Source organism: Exophiala oligosperma (genome assembly GCF_000835515.1).
Source record: "Exophiala oligosperma strain CBS 72588 unplaced genomic scaffold supercont1.11, whole genome shotgun sequence".
Taxonomy (NCBI): Eukaryota; Fungi; Ascomycota; class Eurotiomycetes; order Chaetothyriales; family Herpotrichiellaceae; genus Exophiala; species Exophiala oligosperma.
The window spans coordinates 958,296-975,862 of NW_015622828.1; the positions used below are offsets into that span (position 1 = coordinate 958,296).

The following is a 17,567-nucleotide window of genomic DNA, read 5'->3' on the forward strand; positions in this document are numbered from 1 at the left end:
GTGCCGAGTGAGCCTGGTTCGCCTTGTGCGCCATACAGTACGGAGTACACTCTTTCGAAAGATTTTATGGACTCTGTCCCTGTAGAGTTCATAACTGCCTGGTGCCCGAGACGAGTGATGCTTTGTGCTCCGTAGTGGTGATGTGACTGGGTACATCTCGTCTCGTCAAGAATTGGTACGAGACGAGCCCGCAACGCTAGAGCAAATCGTCCAGCTTCCGTCCAACACAACCACAACCTAAACTACCTACTCCTCTTCCTCTTGCACCCATCAATATCAACAACAATCCTCCTCAAAAAAATTATTTGCAGTCTCCGTTTCATTGCTGCGCCTTTCTTCTCGACAATCCAAGGCTGTACTGTCCCGGTCACCTTGCCAGTCATTCTCTTTTTCTCCTTCATCTCGTGTCGTTCCCTGAGGAGTGTCCCGACTCAGCTACACTTGCATTTCCCACCAGCTTCCCTCAGGCACGTCAAGACTTCCCCGAAAGGCTCGTGCTCTCGCCCACGTCCAGTTCTCACCACTGTCCCCTCCTCTATTCCCCAGAAAATCTTCACCTTTCAAGCGCCCTTTGACTGGCTGGTCCGTCGATTCGGCTCCTTTCGAAGCCATCCTGTGCAACCCTACGAGCACTAGCTGATGGCCTCTGCCGCCAGCGTCTCTTCCAACACTACAATCTCTCCTGCGCCCTCACTGGACTCCAATACCCCGGAATATAATAATGGTCTGGCGAGGCCTATGATGAGATCTAATACCAACACGAAGAGTGCAGACGCAGGACGCAAGCAGAGTCCTGGTGACGGGGTTCCACGGTATGTGAACATGTTCATCCATTGCCGACTTCCCACAACACGAATGTGCATATTTAAAAAGTCTTTCATCTGAAGGCATTCTCCCCTTTATCTTTGTTCACAATTATGAGTTGCTTGGGGACTGTCATTAACGATATGTGTGCAGGCGACTCAATTCTCAGAAGGCTTGGGGTTCGGCCTCAAGCTCCTCTTCACAACGAAGCTCGATGGCTGCCCAACCGAATGGAAATACCCCTCAACCAAGAAACGCGGGCAATATGAGGCAGAATACGCAAAAAGAGTCGGGAATCTCAGACAAACAAGCGCATGAGAGATTGATGTTCCTCCTAGGAGCCGCGATTGTATGGCCATCATTTTACCGATATGCATGTACACAATGACTGACCTTGTGCAACAGGGTTTGAATGTAGTGATTACTACAAAGTCTGGCGACAAGTTCGAGGGCTTGTTGTCTGGCTCGGCGTTCAGCCAACAAAACTCTAGAATTACCTTGAAGATGGCGAGGAAGTTGCAGTCTGCTACTGGAGGACAGGTCAATGGCGCTGCATCTCGGGAGGCGACCTTGGTTGGCTCGAGTCCTGAGTATGCGATGAACTTTGACCTGAAAGACATGATGGACATGATGATTGCCGACTTTGCAGTTGCTGAGGCTACGAAGCTTGCGAATGGTATGCATTACGCGGACCCTGTTTGGTTCCGCTCGGGCTAATCTTTCTTCTTGCAGGCTCTTCGACTGGCTTTCAGACTGATGCCGACATTTCTGGCAATCAACTTCGCGGGGAGCGAACACTTCAGCGATGGGTCCCAGAAGGACCTGACTCGACCGACTATTCACTAGAGTCGACGACTACTTCCACCGGTTGGGATCAATTCGCAACCAACAATCAACTCTTCGGAACTAGGAGTACGTATGATGAAAACCTCTACACTACTACGATCGACAGAAGCGCACCTTCCTATAAACGCCGAGAGGCCGAAGCTGCAAGGATCGCACGAGAGATTGAAGGTGCCACTTCTGCAAATGTTCATGTCCGTGAGGAACGCGGACAGGCACTGGAAAATGACGGAGATGACGAGGAGGAAAAGTACAGTGGCGTTCGACGTGATGAGCGCGCATTCCCACCTCTTCCTGTTGGCGGGCCGAATAAGTATACGCCGCCCGCTCGAAGAGCCCCGACTGGTGCAGCTACAGTGCCTGGGGCCCCCGTAGACCCTGCCATCATCTCGGCGTCCTTATCTCGACCTGAAGGTACAAAGTCAGTCATTTCGAACGCAACTGAGAAAGGATCAAGTGGTGGTGAGAGGGCTTCCATTCCGTCCGTGGAGAAGCCAAGTCAAACGACATCCACCGAGTCCAATAGCACTACACCTACCCCAGCTGCAGAATCATCGAAGATGGCTACTGTCGGGAAGAAGGCTATCTCTCCTGGACCTACTGAGGACGTAGAGGTGAAGGTCCTCAACCAATTCCGTCAGTTCGCGGACAGCGAGAAACAGCGCGTCATCGAAAAAAGAAGAGCTCAGCAGAACCAAGACCGGACGGCTAAGTTGAACGAATTGCTCCGGTTCTCCAAAACCTTCAAGCTCAAGACGCCTATTCCCAGTGATCTTATTGGCATTCTTGCTAAAGATCCCGCGAAGCAAGAAGCCATCGTCGAAAAGGCACAAAAAGAGCATGAAGACTCGAACTCAACAGCTGCTAGCCCTTCTCCTGTTGCGGCAACCAGTAGTGTTCCTCGCAAAGTTGAGCCATCTCAGCCGGCGCCCCCTGTCCATGATAGACAGACGTATAATCGCGGACGCGGTGGTTTCCCTCACCCTGGACGACCGGAACGGCCTGCCAGTCAACAACCACCAATGTTTTCTGGCCGGGGTAGCCACGGGCCATATCAGCAGAGATTCCCTGCTCATCAAGATCGCAAGGGAAATCACCCGCCACCTATCCCAGCTCCCATTCCGATAATTGAAGGACGAGTGCCTCCGACCGGTCCCATGGCTGAACAAGTTGGCCTGACCAGTCCGCAACGATCCAATATGCACACACCTTCCTCAGCAGTATCTGGAAGATTCAATTTGAATGTGAAAGCATCAGAGTTCCGACCTACTGCCGCCACTTTTAATCCTACCGGTTCCCACACTCCCTCGAGCCCGGCGTCGACTCATCGTGCAGGTTCCATCTCCCGAACCGCAAGTCCCTCCTTGTTCTTCGGCCACCGCAAGCCAAAACCTGCTTCAGAAAGACCCTCTATCACGAAAGATTTCAACCCCATCGCACGCATGAAGGAAACCACCGCCAATCCCGTCAAGGCAACAGAGGGTGAACCTAAACCTGAAGACGCCCACAAGAACCACGCTAGTAACGGGGGGGTTCCTAATGCTTTCCAAACAGGACCGCGCTGGACAGTCAAGAACGACAACGATGCAAAGTCATACGAGGAAGCTTTTGATGAACTCATGGCCTCCACATTCTCGCGCGTCCCAACACGAATCGGCTCGGCCCAGCATATGCCCTTCCCTGTGCCAGGGGGATCAATCCCCAATGGTCCTGCCAATGTTCCACACATCACCACGCCTCAACATGCAGCGCATGCACCACACCAATACTCTCACCAATACGATGATGGGACCCACCGTCTCCAGTTTGGTAATGCCACTCCTGGTGTATACCCATCTCCCAGTATTCCTTCTCGTCAAACATCAACATATGCTTCGCCCATGCCTCATCCGGCTCAGCTGTCATATCAGCAGCAACCTTTCTTTGGAACGCCAACCCAAATGCCGATGCAGATGAGGCCTTTCCCCGGTACACCTGGCATGATGCATGCCCAAGCGGGGCAGATGGGCGCTCCTATGATGGTTCAGCAACCGTCTAATGGACCGTACATGGCTGTGCCTCAACAGTTCAACCCTCAGATGCAGATGTACTCACCGAATGCAAGCCATGTGTACCCCCAGCAGAACGGCGGCTATGCCAGTCCCGGTCGGGTGGCCCCGATGATGATGCAGCAGGGGTCGCAGCAGAGTCACACAGGAGCACCTAACATGATGTTCAGTGTTTCCAACCAAGGTGTACCAATGGGCTATCCCCAGCAGCAGATGGGGGTGCCTCGCGGTAACTACGGAGGACACCAGTATGGGGGAACTCCACACCAAGGCTATGGAATGCAACACCGAACCATGAGCAGCGGATACGGCCAGATCCCTCAGAAGATGCATCCACAGATGCCACCGAACCATGCACCGTCGATGAACGGGCCTCCTCAAGCACCAGCTTACGGTCAGATGGACGCGGTCCAGGACGATGGAAAATGAAAGTCAAATATCAATTTTTCAACCATCAATCGCCAATATCCTTCTTTGCTTGTAGAAGCCGACCAAAGCTATATACCTAGCTTCTTGAGGCTCATTGTTATATCCATAACACCGGTGTACCTGTTATTGGCTAGCAACTACCAAGACTTATCCAACCAGCTTCAAGGTAAGCCATCATCAACCCAAGCTTTCCAAGCAGACTCTGACTATGACAGCATGATGCAACCCAAGTTGGGTGCAAGGCACATCTGACATCCGCTGAAGACTTGTTAAGGAAAGTCCAAACACCTCAGCTATTTGGTCTTCTTGGTTGGGTCTTCTCGAGATTAGTACTTGGACATATTGCCTCCTTCGGGTGTGGAGAGAAGCTTGTGGGAGCTGAAAGAGTCGTCTTTGTGGCTGGATCAGATGCTCTACCGGATGCAGCCAGCTTCACGCGTCATGTGTCTGTGACATTCCAGGTTGAGGAGTATCCGAATGGGCAGAGGCAAAGCACGATCGGCAATGTAGATAGCAGGATGAAGTGTTGTTGAAATTCTGGATGCAATGGCTCTCGTAGCCCGTAGTCGTCTGCACGAGGCGGAAATGAACCAGGTGTCTTGAGGGGGTAGTCCGTCAGTGGAGCATACAGGGTGGCTTCACACGTACAGTAGAGAGTGCGAGTGGTCATGATCCATAGTACAGTAGGTACCTAGGGAATCGAGTACTTACAACGAGTGGTATGTTGTCTGTACAACACTGGGGCAGTGGGCGGGCGAATTGTCGCATTAATATTGTGGTGCCCAAGAGTTGTACAATACTCCGTACACTACAGTAAAGACAAGGGACAAGGGACAAGGTTGCGTCTAGTCGTGCCACGTCGTTAGTTCATTAGTGTAGGCCTCATTACAAAGTAGTAGAGAGCGAGTAGAAGACCCAATTCTATCGTCTCCGTATGGACCCTGGAGCACGGAAGTATTCCAATCCACCTCAATCCTAAGTTCGGCTTCACTTTGTTGTTCCAATTTCACCCCGGCCTTCGAAGTACGAACTACGCACACAGTACCATTCTGGAATGAGAACAAGGCAACATGTCCCTTGGTCAGGGTGAAGGCTTCTGCTCGACTCCTCCTTACATGTACAAAGGACTATACTTATATGAGTGTCACTATTCGTTCCTCTCTGTCTCTCTCTATCTCTCTCACGTACTCCGTACTTTCACCCGGCATCCGTACAACACCAAACACCCACTATTTCATTAGCCTCTGTGGCGTTCACGAGCTAACAGACCTTCCGATTCTTGATCCCACAGCCCTGGTCGCAATCGTCCTACACGCTAATCTCGAACCTGGTAAGGAGCACGACCGGGGTTGAAGAGTGGACGCGGTTGATGCGTTGGCACGTTGCAGGCCTGCAGCTCTTCTCAGATCGCGGCTTCTCAGCCTCTCGTCTACCGACTTCAAGCTTACCGACTTTCATCACTCTTCTGCATCCGTTCTTGTGTCTTTTTTTCTCGCTCTTGCGCTCTTAGCCCATTCAATCAACGTGGTGCCCACAGCGTTGTCGTCATGCTGGCTGCTCTCAGCTGCAACTTCCCACGCTCCTTGTCCTCTCGTTGATTAGGTCGGTTCCTCTTGGAAGAATCCTTGGGTCACATTCGTTGCTTCATTGTCCGCAGTCCAGAGTCCAGTGCCCTCCTCTGTGACGATTTCGGCGGGTTCTCGTCCGGCAATCTCGAGCCCTTTGACCCTGCAGCTACCCATACTCGATCGGCGGTTCTCGATACTGGTGGTCACTTCGCCAAACACATCGAACCTGACACCGGGAGACCGCCATACCAGGTGGATGTTTGACCAGTGACGATCAGACACCGCTATATTGGGCCACAGGGGTGGCTGCGGCACTTTTCTACCCAATACAACATTCTGTTCTCGCCCGACGAATACAACATGAGTCTGACGACAAATAGCGACACCGTTCAGCCTCATTTTCAGACGTCCTGCGACCGCAATTCCGACCTGCCCTACCTGTCTCGAATCCATTGGCTACAATAATAGGGTGCTGGACGAATAGGCCTTTTTGTGCCAATTCCTCGGTCTCCTGCACCAGTAGCAAGGTACGCTGGCATCCAAGATCTTCAGGCCAGCAGGTATCTTTGGCTCTGGGCTGACAACGGTGCTTAGATACCCAACGCTTTTTCTCTCTTTCTCTACCTCGCTCAAGCCCTAGTTTGTTTCTTTCAACAGCTTTTCTCGACCGATCTCTTCGCAAGTTTGCTTCCTTCCTCTTTGTACCAACAGCGCATACGCAACTATAATACTTAATCTCGATCGGCTCACGTCGCACAACGTATCACATTCAACTTGTACCAACATCAGCTATCTAGCTACATCCACTCGTTCAACATTCGCAACAGAAACAAGTCACTCGCTTTGGGCTGCGGACAGTCCTTAACATCGCCAAAATATTACGCATCAAGATACAGCTTGCGAGGACGGCATTCTGAACTTTTACAATCGCATTAGATTCTCCGGAAAAGAGATATAATCAGACCAAAAGCAAACAACAAGGCTTCGAAGCCTTGTCCTACACTGTACAGCAAAACCAGTCAAGCCTCAAGACGAACTCGGTACCGGCGCTTAATCTGAAGCCGGCGTTAAAAGGTAAATTACACTTTGTTCTTTCACGTTTCACGACATCCATTCAACGCAATCTTGTCTCTTCACAATTTCACCTTCCCAAACTTCACGCTCAATGAATGGGCATGTATGACTATTCACGTCATCACATCTTACGTGTTCAATCCTCATTCCTGTGATGCTGTGTGGCCCTGGCTTTCCTCAGAACGACTCCAACATGGACAGAGGCAACGGGGACCTCGAAACATGCTCTCACACCAAAAAGCGATGGAAACAAGGATTCATTGAACTGACATTTCTGTCACAACAGTGGCGGCAGCAGGAAACCCCTCGATTGTATGCCTTTTGGATGGCCTCCTCGGAAGTGGATCAAAAGTTCCTCGGGTATTTCGCAAAAGTTATAACCACAGAAAATAATTATCTTTCAAGGTAGGCGCCATTGGATCTTTCGATCATTCACGCAGATTGTTGTGGCTGATGAGGCGATGTAGTTTCTTGTTTCGCGTTCTAGGTCTGTCAGTAATTCTCGCCGAAAAGCTACTTCAAGCCCGTCGGTCCAAGCGGCTTGATCCGGTGCGCGACCTACAAGCCAGATATCTTATTCATCATATTCTATGGCTGGCCCGAGAGGGATTGGTCATGGTAGAGCAATATGTGCTTCCTATGGTGGGCAAGTATCTTGAGCTCCGAGTCTTGTCCTACAAGCTCAAAGCCTCCTTCTATCATATTTTCGTCCTCTTCCACAACGAACCTCCAGTCAATGATCGGATCACCCGCTCAAAATCCGCTACCTTTTCTCTCATCCCAGACCCACTGTCGCCAAAGTTGTCCTCGAAAACACCCACCACCACAACCTCTCCGACGAATGGTCGTCAGCGATCACCAGCCATTAGTCTAGGTGGCCCGGTTGGCGGAACTACGTTGACCCGGACACCACCAGGTCTGCCATTACCTACACATCCTTACACCAACGGTTTCAGTAATGGAAATGGCACGGCGACTTTTCTCCTTCCACTACAGGACTATCGGCGCTTGGCCTCGCAAGCATTTCGTGAAGCAGATGAATTGGCTGAGCGGTTGTTGCCGGGATCTCATCCAGTTCGGTTATCGGTGAAAGTTGAGTACGTGGCATACGTGTACGACTGCCTGCACGAGGCGGAGGCGTCACGTCGCATGGCACGACTGGCCATAAGGCATGTGTATGAAGCACAGGAAGGAATGGATGACGATTCTTTTGAAGATGCTGCCGAGATGGTTGGAATTCTGGGAAAGATGATGAAGCGAGGTCTGGGAGGAGGCGGCAGTTCTGGAACCCAGCAGCAAACTCGAGACCAACAACAAAATAGAAAACCTTCTGGTTCAGGTTCGGGTAGAGAAACCGATAGAAGACATTTCGTCGGGCCCCCAGCTAGATCTCAACAGCCGACGACATGGGTGTAGAATTAAATGACGGCCACTTGCTTGCCTTGATTGCATCCTAAGTTCTTGCTAAATGACACCGTATCTGCGCAATTGAGACATGATTGGGTCATAGTGCCAGTTCCACAGCTGGATCCAGCTCTGTCGCCTTCGAAGCTGATTCGGGGCCCACAACCCTGCGCACTCTCCTTCAACTCCTCCTTTGAACACTTTCTCCAGGTCGCGAACAGGAGGATGATTGATATCGAAGGGCTCATCTATCATAGGTTCGTCAGAGAAATGTGCATCCTCTGCCTCGTCCCTGTTGTCAGAGTCTCGACCTCCAAAAGACTGCCACATCTCGACTTCAATTTGGACGCGCGTACCACCGCAGTCCAGTTCCACCCGGACTCGTAGGTCGGTGGCGCACCAACCACGACTCAACAGATCCAGGCTTCTCGTCCGATCGCCGCAACAGCCTACCCAGAGCCGGAACGCATATAAAATGACCGCAGGGACTCTATCCGGAGTATGTGTACAGCCGATTCTGGCAGTGAATTTATAGACTGCAGGTAAGAGTCTATCAGAGACGATTTGACTTAGGTCGCATGGTGAAATCGGAGTGCTCGATGGTTGAGTTGGTAATACAGATAGCTTATGAACACTATGAAGCAAAAGCTTCCCTCCGACAACCCGAGCGTCAATCGTCTTGTCAATACTCACGCCCTCGGGAAAGAGCGCAACGATATTCGACGTGCAGGTGTGATTTAGTTCTTCAAGTTGTGGACCGTATTGCGTGCCTTTGATAAACCCTCTCAGAAACGCGTCGACGATATTTCGATAGATCAGAACAGGTTCATGAGTAAAGCACCAAGGTACGCCACGCCTCAACGGCGTGTGATCATAGCGATTATGGCGATTAGGACATGAATATCGCGATGACTTCTCCCAACGATACAGAACATTGCAGCTACAGCACATCATCACCTCAGGTAAGTCCTCCTCCAGAAGTCGAAGAAAGTGTGCTTTTTTCTGTATCGTTGTCTCGCCATTTTGGATCAAATTGGTTGAAGAGAACTTCGTGGTGCCACTTTTGAGATTAGACTCATACAGGCAACAGAGCTCGTTGGTAAAAAGGAGACAATACACAGTAGAACTTCGACTGGTAATCTCTTCAAGGTCGAGATTCGTTCGGCTTGAACTTGCACCGAGAGTGGACTCTGGCACGCGATTGTTGGCGACCCTCGCAGTCGTGATGAGATCCGATCTTTGAGTGAGAGAAGTGCATTCATGGCATTGTCCAAAGGGTTGTACGTGTAGAAGGATAGGTGGTATGTTGCTCTACACTCGCGGGCTGGCTCCTGAACATGCCATCGGAACAAGTAGAGAGTCAAAAGAACATGTACCTGGGGGTTCCCTCAACATCCTCGTCCTGGCAGTCTACACGGCGACAACCTTTCGACTAGAGGCCGTTGTGAGTGGGTGGTCCGAAGGGGCCACCATACATCAGCAAAACGGTCGGGAATGCCGAGAAGCATGGTTCAACATGTACATAGTGTTTGACATGGGGCATCATTCATTTCAACACATCATGGACGACCCCAGGTAAGACCGTCGGGCCTTGCGAACCTGTCATCTCTTTTTTGGGACTGGACCTCGGTACTTTTTTCAACGACGACTTACACTCGCTTGGACCCTTGACGGATGACGCGCGAACGAAGATTTACGACGCCGTGGCAGAAGTCATGAGCTTGTACGAGTTCTGGTCAGAACTTCTGTCTCAGACAGCTCGGGATTTACCATACTGCAGTGATTTACGGCCGGCGACTGAACCGAATAGATGTCCTCGGTTCGTTCTCGGACAGCGCTGTTCCAGACCCCCGGCTTATTGACCAAGGACGGCGATACAACCGTGGTTTGGATCAACGACGCATCCGGGACAGAGCTCGTGTGGTTTGAAGTGAAGGCGAAACAGGCATCTATCGCCCAAGAAAGGCGCGTGGCGCACCTCTCAGCAGCTGGAGTCCCTCCAGATAAAGTGGAAGATTTGCGGCCGGCGGCGAAATGGTTTGCACCTTCCCAGGTACTCTGCAGGAAATCGAAGTTGGCCTGGTCATGAAGGTGAATCCTTTGTGCCATGGTTGTGCACGCTACGAAAAACAGGAACAGCGTCCTGCCAGCGACAGACCTCGAGACGACACGGAACAGAAAGTAGGAGTCGAGATCAAGGGACCCCTGAGCCCGAACTGGCTTCTGCTAACGGGCATTAGGCAGCGCGCTCCCTCTGGCTCGCTCAGTGCTCGGGCGATCTCCTGTACTCTGCCGTGGCTCTTATGATGCTCTCCCGTGGCTCTTATGATGCTCTCCCGTGCCAGGCCAGGCGTTCCCGATGCTCCATCACGTGCCTGATCAAAGCGGCCTCACTCTGTTTCTGAACGAAAACGACAATGGACGAAGCATAGGTCGGGGTATATATCAAACATACGTATACTCTGTACATTGACTGTAACACGTTTTGTAATACCTCGTCCGTCACTTTTCCCTTTCCCTCTGGAGACTCGCCTTCATCGCCGCCGGGGTCAAACTCGTGGCGTACCCCTGGGGGTCGAGGTCGAAGACGATGAGGTTCGTGCCCAGGTCGTCGTAGTGGGCCCCGTCGACCGTCAACCAGTCGGAGTTTGTGGCCGCGGAACCGGTAAAGGGACCGATGACGCCCTCGATCCCCGCGGCCGAGGCCGCCGTGTAGCTTGCTGTTTGAGGATTGACGGTGGCTTGGAACGCAACCTGTCGTGGTGATTGTCCTGGTTGCGACCTCATTTCCTTCATCGGTAGACTGGGGAGTAATCGAGTAGGTAGGTTGGCGAACAAGTCGGACGCCAAAACGTCGGTACCGTTGGAAACCCATTTGGTGATTCTCAAACCACCACCGTAGCCACCGTTGTTTTTGCCGCTACTACCGATGTCGTCGGTGGAAAGTGAAATGGTCATGGTAGAGTTGAGTTTTGAATTTCCGGAAGTATAAGTCCCTGCCAGGTTGTGTCGAGCTTGTTGGGCAGCTTCACCCTCCAAAGCCGGAATGACCGCCGCGGCCATCATGTCCAGTACGGCATTTGTGACTGCGGCTCGGAGTGTATTGTTGGTGCTGGCACTTAGGATTGTAAACCCGGCACCGTATCTGTGCGATGAGAGACTGGTTAGAAAAAAGACAATGAAAAAAAAAAATCGACGCCCCCAAGGGCGACTTTTACGAGATGTACTTACTCTGGTATAATCACCATATGACCATTATAATAACCACTGTCACCCAATTTTGTGTATAGGTCCGTCACTTTCCCAGCGCTGGGGGTTCCCTCAGGGTGGACGTATCTCATGATCTCCCAAGGGGCTCCGTGCGTGTAAGTCAGGCTCGCGGTATGCGAGGTCGGTTTCATCCACTTGCGCGTCGTCAGGGGTGAGAGCAGGGTCGAGTTGACTATGGCGGTGCCGAACCGCGCCAGGTCGTTGGTGGTGCTGTACAGTCCCCCCGAGGACAGCGCGAGGCCGTTGCCGGCGGCGAACCCGTCCGCGGGAACACCGACGACGACCGACCGGGAGATGGTGGCGTTGTCCGTCGGCGCGGAAGTGAACGAGGAGGTCATCCCTAGTGGTTTGAAGATGGTCGAAGGGTACATGTCCTCCATGGCTCGGTTGGTGAGCCGGGAGATGGCGATCCCCAGCAGGATGAAGCCGTTGTTGGCGTAGGCCGGGGTGGTCCAGGGTTCGAACACGGGAGGTTGGCCCATGACGCCCTGGATGTACGCCGACACGGTGCAGTCGATGTCGAGGCACGTCCCCAAGTCGCTGGCGTTGGCGAATGGCACGCCGTACTCTTTCATCAGGGTCGCCGTGGCGTTGGGGTCGCCCACCGCCGCGAAGAGCAGATCGAGAGCGGCGACCCCCTGACGGGCCACGCCGGAGATCTGGTTCGCGAGGGCCCACGGTGTGATCTGGTCCCAGGCCGTGGTGTACACGGGGCTTCCGTCCTCATGGGTTTTGGTAAAGTTGGCCAATTCGGGAATGATCTTGGTCAGTGGAGTGTTCCAATCCTCGTCCTTCATGTCGACCAGTCCCGCGAAGACGGTGAACAGTTTGGTCACGCTGGCGATGCGGTACACACTGTCTCCGTCGACGCTGCGAGTCCCCTCGCCGGATGAGCCATGTGCGACGCCGGGAGACGTATGGTGGTATTGGTGTTTTGTCGCTGCAGGGTCGTGCATGGAGAACATGCCAATGGAGAATGTGACATTGCCGGACGCTGCTGCCGCGGAGCTTTTACCATTCAGGTAAGTGTCGAGCTGGGACGAGAGGTTCTTCCAGCTCGCGGTGACTAGGCTGCTGTTGCTGGAGAGGTCAAGCGGTGGTGGATAGGTAGGTCCAGTGAAGTCGGCGAGTGTCCGTGATAGGCACAAGGACACAACGAAGGCAACATGTTTGGAAATATGCATTTTTGACACTGTAGGAGAAGAAGAGCAAAGGTGATCAGTCTGACTTTTCGGGAGGAGTCTGATTGGGATTCAAATCCATCCTGTGAGGCACGTTGTATTGTTTATATGCTCTGCATTGTGCGCTGTTCTATGAACATGGTCAATGACGTACTCGTATCGGCGAATGTCCATGGCCAAGCGGTTTTCCTTCTCAGGTACATAGTAAACAGTAGGCGGAGATGGGGGCGAGAACCTTGATCTGCTTGATCTGCTTGATTTCCTTGAAGCTAGAGCTCGACAAAGTGCAATATCAGATTGATCCTCCGCAATACGTACCAACTAGTCAGTATAGGTAGTGTTACGGAGTACTTGGCCAGGCTGTAAATAGACAAAGTACGAGACGCACTAACTGAATATGGTCCGATACAGCGCTCCGGGTGAATACTGGGCAGGGCACGGCCACTGAGGCAACGGCGCACTTCATCACGGCATCTCCTCAACAATGCCTTGTCGATCGACAAGTTGCAGATCCATGATGGTCGTCGACTGGTACTCGTGCTTCGTGCAAGTACGAGCACGAGCACGTGGTGATCGATTTGATGATCGGGCCGCGAAGAAGGTTGGTTTAAGGCCACCAAGACCAGGGCAGACCTTGATATTACTCACTTTATCGCATACGCAATGCTGGAAGAGGCTTTGGCCCTGCACGACAAGAGGTTCCTGAAGTTAATTTATACCGGTTCATTCGAGTGGTAGCGGCGTATACGACCTCAATAGGTTTAAAGGTTCAGCGTGGTTTGTACTGTCTTTTTGTCCAGGCGAGGAGTCTCGAGGGATTCACGGGAGATCTCGCGAGGGGAAAATGACGTCGTTCGATCGACCAGGAGGCAACCCTCTTAAGGAGACCTTGGGTTGGTCGATATGGTATGATCGATATAGAGAAGAAGTTAGGACTTTATTTACTACGAGGAGGGGATATCAGCCTATGTATGCACTTGAATTCCCTACTCGTACTCGTACTATCGTCACAGCCTCTTCCTACGAGTACAGGTACAGGTACAGTAAGGGGAAATGTTTCAATGTGCGGCTATGAAAGGTCCACATTGATCCTCCTTATGCACGCACAAGGAGTGCATGCAGCTCACGGGCCAATATGGGGGCTTTTGACTACGCCCTGTGCACATAAGGCCACGACATCAGCCTTCGATGAGAATCAGGAGTCCGAGCATGGGTTTTTTGAGTGGGCTCACTAGCCTTGCACAGACCGTGCATAGCCTCCCCTTTCGCTGTCAGTTGTGTCAAAAACGATAAGGATGCTCAGTAAACCGTGAACACCAGCCATTGTGCTGCTGCTGAAGAGGCTGGAAGTCAGTATCTTGCTCTTCATATACATCGACTCTGTGTCTTTACTGTTGTTAGTTATTACTTTGGAACCACGAGTATATCTCCAGTACTTCATTAGCCCATACAAAAAGATTGAAAACACCGCATCGATCTACAATATCAGACACAAGACAGGAAAAAAACATACATACGCTTTGCATCAAATTGTATAGCCTGCGATCGCTTCACAGTGGCAAAGGCCAACCAAGATCAACCCAAGAGCCGCAATCGTGCCCTAATCGAGATGAGGCACCCGACAATGAGGAGCTCTACAACGCTGTACATACTTTTACTGAACCTGGCTCTGACCTTCAATATGGTGGTTGCTCTGCCATACGCTGGAAGAGGTCATTTGCAACTTGGTGATGCCATCCAAGCATACTTGTCAACAGCAAAATCAAGTCCAGCAGACTTATCCTTTGCACCACAACCACAATACATCACCTTGACACCACCCATAAGGCGGTTGGAACACCAACAGGAAGCAGAGGTTGCAGCTTTGCCATTGCATGGAGAAAAGCCATGTGAAAGTGGTTCACGGAGTGGCAGCGCAGAAAAGCAGTCTCTCATCGAGGATTGGATGGCATGGAGGCTGCAGTTTGGTCGACAGACGAGAGAAAGGAGCTGTCGGCTGGATAAGAAAGGATGTGCAAGTATTCGGAAAAGGAGTTGAGAGGGTTTGCAGGCTGGCTGTAAGAGATTCGGGGCTTGAAAATGAAACAAACAGATTCTTTGAGAGAGCTGTGAGTGACAGACAACAGAAAGGAAAAATAAGGCAAACTAAGGCAAACATGAATATAGATCAAGATACACAGGACATGGATTGTTTTTCTGTTCTTTCATTGTTTCTTTCAAATGATTTGGAAACATTGAAAGGCGTTTCATTCTCGTCTGTTACAATCTAGAATTGTAATCATGGGAAGATGACAAAGAATCATACATGGAGTGAAGCAATCAAGTTTGCGCATTGACAACTTGGTGAGGCTGAGATGATGGTAGAATGAGATAGAGGGAGGCACTTCTCTCCCCCAATTCTTATAAGTTGCCCTGATAATAAATTGAGCCTTGGAGCCCTGGGGAGACAGTGCAGGGACCTTTTCTCTCCAATTCTCTTTCGCCCTCATCTTCGCTTGTTGTGGCAAACGTCACCTTGCGCCGTGCGCAGTTTAAGGAATTCTCTACCACCACTTTATTAATTCCGACGAGGCTTTCTCGCTCTCTCAATCCCTCACTCAACCTTTCTTTTCACTCTTCCGCCTCTCCTACACTTACTCATCTAAACCGCGCTCTCACCTTTTCTCTCTCACTCTCCCGCAAACACCATCGTTGCCCACAAAAGACTTGATCAATTCTGCAGGTACATCCATAGCCCCGCCTTCCGCCAGACATTGTTCCAGGGCATTGACTAACTCCGGCATACAGACTTGCGCTGTGAAGCTCTTGCGCTACTTCGATCGCCATACTGTTCTCATAATCCCTCCATCCTCTTACAACCATCCAACATGTCTGACGCTGGCCAACCATCACCCAATGGCAATGCCGAAGTGCCTCCTGCCGGCGGTGCGGAACATCTAAACATCAAAGTGACCGATGGCAATAACGAGGTGTTTTTCAAGATCAAGCGCAGCACGAAACTGGAAAAACTCATGAAGGCATTCTGCGAAAGACAAGGAAAAGACATGCGCAGTGCTCGGTTCTTGTTTGATGGTACCAAGGTACAAGTCACGGACACCCCAGACACTGTAAGTAACACCCACGCGCCGAAATCTCGCAGCGCTTCTCGAGCGAGGAGTCTTTTTCGCGATGCGCTTGTCGCAAACACTTACTGATCAACATCACAGTTGGACATGGCCGATGGCGACAGTATTGAAGTGCATCAAGAGCAGATCGGTGGCGCCGCATGAAACACACAAAGACCCTCTATGTTATCACGACTACAGGATCAAAAATGGTTAACGGCGATTTGAGTCGGTGCGATCGCTCGTGTTCGGACCAAACCCAGCTACTGGGGTATGGCTACGAATAGTGCATGGCATTGGCCTGGTGTTTAAAAGAGCCGAGACAATAGGATGCCTTTTTGCAGATATGGGACCGGAGAAGGAGGCGTAAGGATGGTTTTGTTGCGACCAAAAAGGATACAATGCAAAACGGCTCTTTCTCCAGCTACAGAGGTAGACTCCAGCTCTTCAGCTGAATTGCTCAGTGCTTTGAATGTGATTCCGCGCTCCAGTCTCATTTCAGCAGGTGCCTGCGAGCAATAGCATATATCCATACATACAGACCTAGGCTTAGGAATTCCACAAAGGCAGATCAGATCTGCGTGGCCTCCATCCGACTTGTATCCACGCGCAGCGCAGCAAAGGTCCACGCGACAGCGAATTTTCTTCGACGATGAGCGTACGATCAACACACTACAGAGTTTGCGCATGGGCAAACAGACGATAGGTAACGGTAACACAATGTCCAGGACCTCCAATGCCGCGTATAGTAAATGTTGTCTTGGGATCAGTCGTCCCACACTGCCGCCTTCAGCTTCTCGTCCGCCTCTCTTTCCCGTTCTCTGTCCTCCTTCTCTCTGGTCTTCCGTCGAGCCTCCTGTTCTCTGATTGCTCGGTCATACTGTCTTTGCTCCTCTGTCTTCTTGGGAACCTTCATGCCCAGGCCGGCCGCGATCATCCGACTGGCTGCCGCCGTGGTCTTCTCTGGCCTGCGCTGGTCTCTTTCTCGATCTGAGCCGGTTGGTGTCGAGGGCGAGGCTGGGCTGTAGGGCTTGGGACGCCCTCCTCCTAGGACCTGAGCGGGTTGCCAATTCATGTATTGTTCGCTGGCCCCAGGCGGTGGAGAGATGGGCGTGGGAGGCGGGGGTTTCAAGGCTGGATCTCTTTCCGCTACAGATTTCAACGAGGGCTCTGTGCCGTCGAGTGGAGTTACAGCACCATCGTCTGGCGAGCTGAGATCATCGTCGTCTTCCCACGAGTCCACCACCTCCCCTTTCTTGCTCTTCGACATCAGCTTGGACGTCTGAGGTAGGTCGATGTGAAGATTTGCCAGTTTGGACTCCATTCCTACGACGAAGCCGGTCAAATGGCTAGAAAGAGGACAGGGTTATCGAGGGTCTCGAGTCGACGAAAACTGTGTATTTCCTGAGGATGAACCAGCAGGGACGTCCGGACTGTGCTACATCAAGATGATGAGAAGGGCTCGGGACAACTATGTCACAGGAGCTGAAGTACTATACTGGGGTCAGCCCAGGAGCGATGTCATGGGTTTGTGGAAAACAAGCGTTGCATCGATCACAAAAAGAGTCCGGATGTCTGGAATAGGTGGCACCACCGGCCTGACTGTCCACTCAGCACGCGACAATCAGGAAGAGTTCATCACCAACATCATCGACGGCAGGAAACGCAGGGCAAAATTAAGCGGAGATGGGGGAATGGAGGACGAGCTAGCCAAAGAGGAACGTTTTGGGCAGAGTTAGATTCTGGGGCATCGTACGGGTGATCTTATTGTACCTACAGTACTACTACTCCCCTTCCTTACCCCCTGTAGATAACTAAGCCTAGCTAGGCTACAACGTTTGG

The 17,567-nt window shown here is 51.6% G+C and overlaps 8 protein-coding genes across 8 annotated transcripts; 4 read left to right on the forward strand and 4 right to left on the reverse strand.

Moving 5' to 3' along the window:
• Nucleotides 1-274: 274 nt before the first annotated feature.
• Nucleotides 275-4,889, forward strand: PV06_10043 (uncharacterized protein). The gene is made up of 5 exons (XM_016411536.1): nucleotides 275-812; nucleotides 958-1,153; nucleotides 1,210-1,480; nucleotides 1,537-4,290; nucleotides 4,340-4,889. The coding sequence occupies exons 1-4, from the start codon at nucleotides 640-642 to the stop codon at nucleotides 4,122-4,124; spliced, it is 3,228 nt and encodes a 1,075-aa protein (XP_016258290.1). The 5' UTR covers nucleotides 275-639; the 3' UTR covers nucleotides 4,125-4,290; nucleotides 4,340-4,889.
• A 686-nt stretch (nucleotides 4,890-5,575) lies between these two features.
• Nucleotides 5,576-8,190, forward strand: PV06_10044 (uncharacterized protein). Its single transcript, XM_016411537.1, has 4 exons — nucleotides 5,576-6,219; nucleotides 6,287-6,766; nucleotides 7,053-7,171; nucleotides 7,234-8,190. The coding sequence occupies exons 3-4, from the start codon at nucleotides 7,092-7,094 to the stop codon at nucleotides 8,180-8,182; spliced, it is 1,029 nt and encodes a 342-aa protein (XP_016258291.1). The 5' UTR covers nucleotides 5,576-6,219; nucleotides 6,287-6,766; nucleotides 7,053-7,091; the 3' UTR covers nucleotides 8,183-8,190.
• On the reverse strand, nucleotides 5,723-6,091 carry PV06_10045 (uncharacterized protein; the record flags this gene model as incomplete). Its single annotated transcript, XM_016411538.1, has 1 exon — nucleotides 5,723-6,091. One exon carries the CDS (start codon nucleotides 6,089-6,091, stop codon nucleotides 5,723-5,725), a length of 369 nt encoding a protein of 122 aa, XP_016258292.1.
• Nucleotides 8,191-8,230: 40 nt separating the features above from the next.
• PV06_10046 (uncharacterized protein) lies at nucleotides 8,231-10,279 on the reverse strand (the record flags this gene model as incomplete). The annotated part of the gene is made up of 3 exons (XM_016411539.1): nucleotides 8,231-8,660; nucleotides 9,824-9,890; nucleotides 9,946-10,279. 3 exons carry the CDS (start codon nucleotides 10,277-10,279, stop codon nucleotides 8,231-8,233), a joined length of 831 nt encoding a protein of 276 aa, XP_016258293.1.
• A 393-nt stretch (nucleotides 10,280-10,672) lies between these two features.
• Nucleotides 10,673-12,624, reverse strand: PV06_10047 (uncharacterized protein; the record flags this gene model as incomplete). The annotated part of the gene is made up of 2 exons (XM_016411540.1): nucleotides 10,673-11,315; nucleotides 11,402-12,624. 2 exons carry the CDS (start codon nucleotides 12,622-12,624, stop codon nucleotides 10,673-10,675), a joined length of 1,866 nt encoding a protein of 621 aa, XP_016258294.1.
• A 1,426-nt stretch (nucleotides 12,625-14,050) lies between these two features.
• Nucleotides 14,051-14,810, forward strand: PV06_10048 (uncharacterized protein). Its single transcript, XM_016411541.1, has 2 exons — nucleotides 14,051-14,729; nucleotides 14,788-14,810. The coding sequence occupies exon 1, from the start codon at nucleotides 14,231-14,233 to the stop codon at nucleotides 14,657-14,659; it is 429 nt and encodes a 142-aa protein (XP_016258295.1). The 5' UTR covers nucleotides 14,051-14,230; the 3' UTR covers nucleotides 14,660-14,729; nucleotides 14,788-14,810.
• A 262-nt stretch (nucleotides 14,811-15,072) lies between these two features.
• Nucleotides 15,073-16,337, forward strand: PV06_10049 (uncharacterized protein). Its single transcript, XM_016411542.1, has 3 exons — nucleotides 15,073-15,343; nucleotides 15,409-15,728; nucleotides 15,828-16,337. The coding sequence occupies exons 2-3, from the start codon at nucleotides 15,489-15,491 to the stop codon at nucleotides 15,888-15,890; spliced, it is 303 nt and encodes a 100-aa protein (XP_016258296.1). The 5' UTR covers nucleotides 15,073-15,343; nucleotides 15,409-15,488; the 3' UTR covers nucleotides 15,891-16,337.
• On the reverse strand, nucleotides 16,263-17,253 carry PV06_10050 (uncharacterized protein). The gene has a single exon (XM_016411543.1). The coding sequence runs from the start codon at nucleotides 17,047-17,049 to the stop codon at nucleotides 16,492-16,494; it is 558 nt and encodes a 185-aa protein (XP_016258297.1). The 5' UTR covers nucleotides 17,050-17,253; the 3' UTR covers nucleotides 16,263-16,491.
• Nucleotides 17,254-17,567: the final 314 nt, after the last annotated feature.

Coding starts and splice junctions, on each gene's coding strand:
- PV06_10050 (XM_016411543.1), bottom strand. CDS start 17,049: ATGGAGTCCAAACTGGCAAATCTTCACATCGACCTACCTCAGACGTCC.
- PV06_10043 (XM_016411536.1), top strand. CDS start 640: ATGGCCTCTGCCGCCAGCGTCTCTTCCAACACTACAATCTCTCCTGCG. Junction 813..957: donor CCTGGTGACGGGGTTCCACG/GTATGTGAACAT, acceptor ATATGTGTGCAG/GCGACTCAATTCTCAGAAGG. Junction 1,154..1,209: donor TCCTCCTAGGAGCCGCGATT/GTATGGCCATCA, acceptor CTTGTGCAACAG/GGTTTGAATGTAGTGATTAC.
- PV06_10049 (XM_016411542.1), top strand. CDS start 15,489: ATGTCTGACGCTGGCCAACCATCACCCAATGGCAATGCCGAAGTGCCT. Junction 15,729..15,827: donor TCACGGACACCCCAGACACT/GTAAGTAACACC, acceptor TCAACATCACAG/TTGGACATGGCCGATGGCGA.
- PV06_10044 (XM_016411537.1), top strand. CDS start 7,092: ATGGCCTCCTCGGAAGTGGATCAAAAGTTCCTCGGGTATTTCGCAAAA. Junction 7,172..7,233: donor GAAAATAATTATCTTTCAAG/GTAGGCGCCATT, acceptor GAGGCGATGTAG/TTTCTTGTTTCGCGTTCTAG.
- PV06_10048 (XM_016411541.1), top strand. CDS start 14,231: ATGAGGCACCCGACAATGAGGAGCTCTACAACGCTGTACATACTTTTA.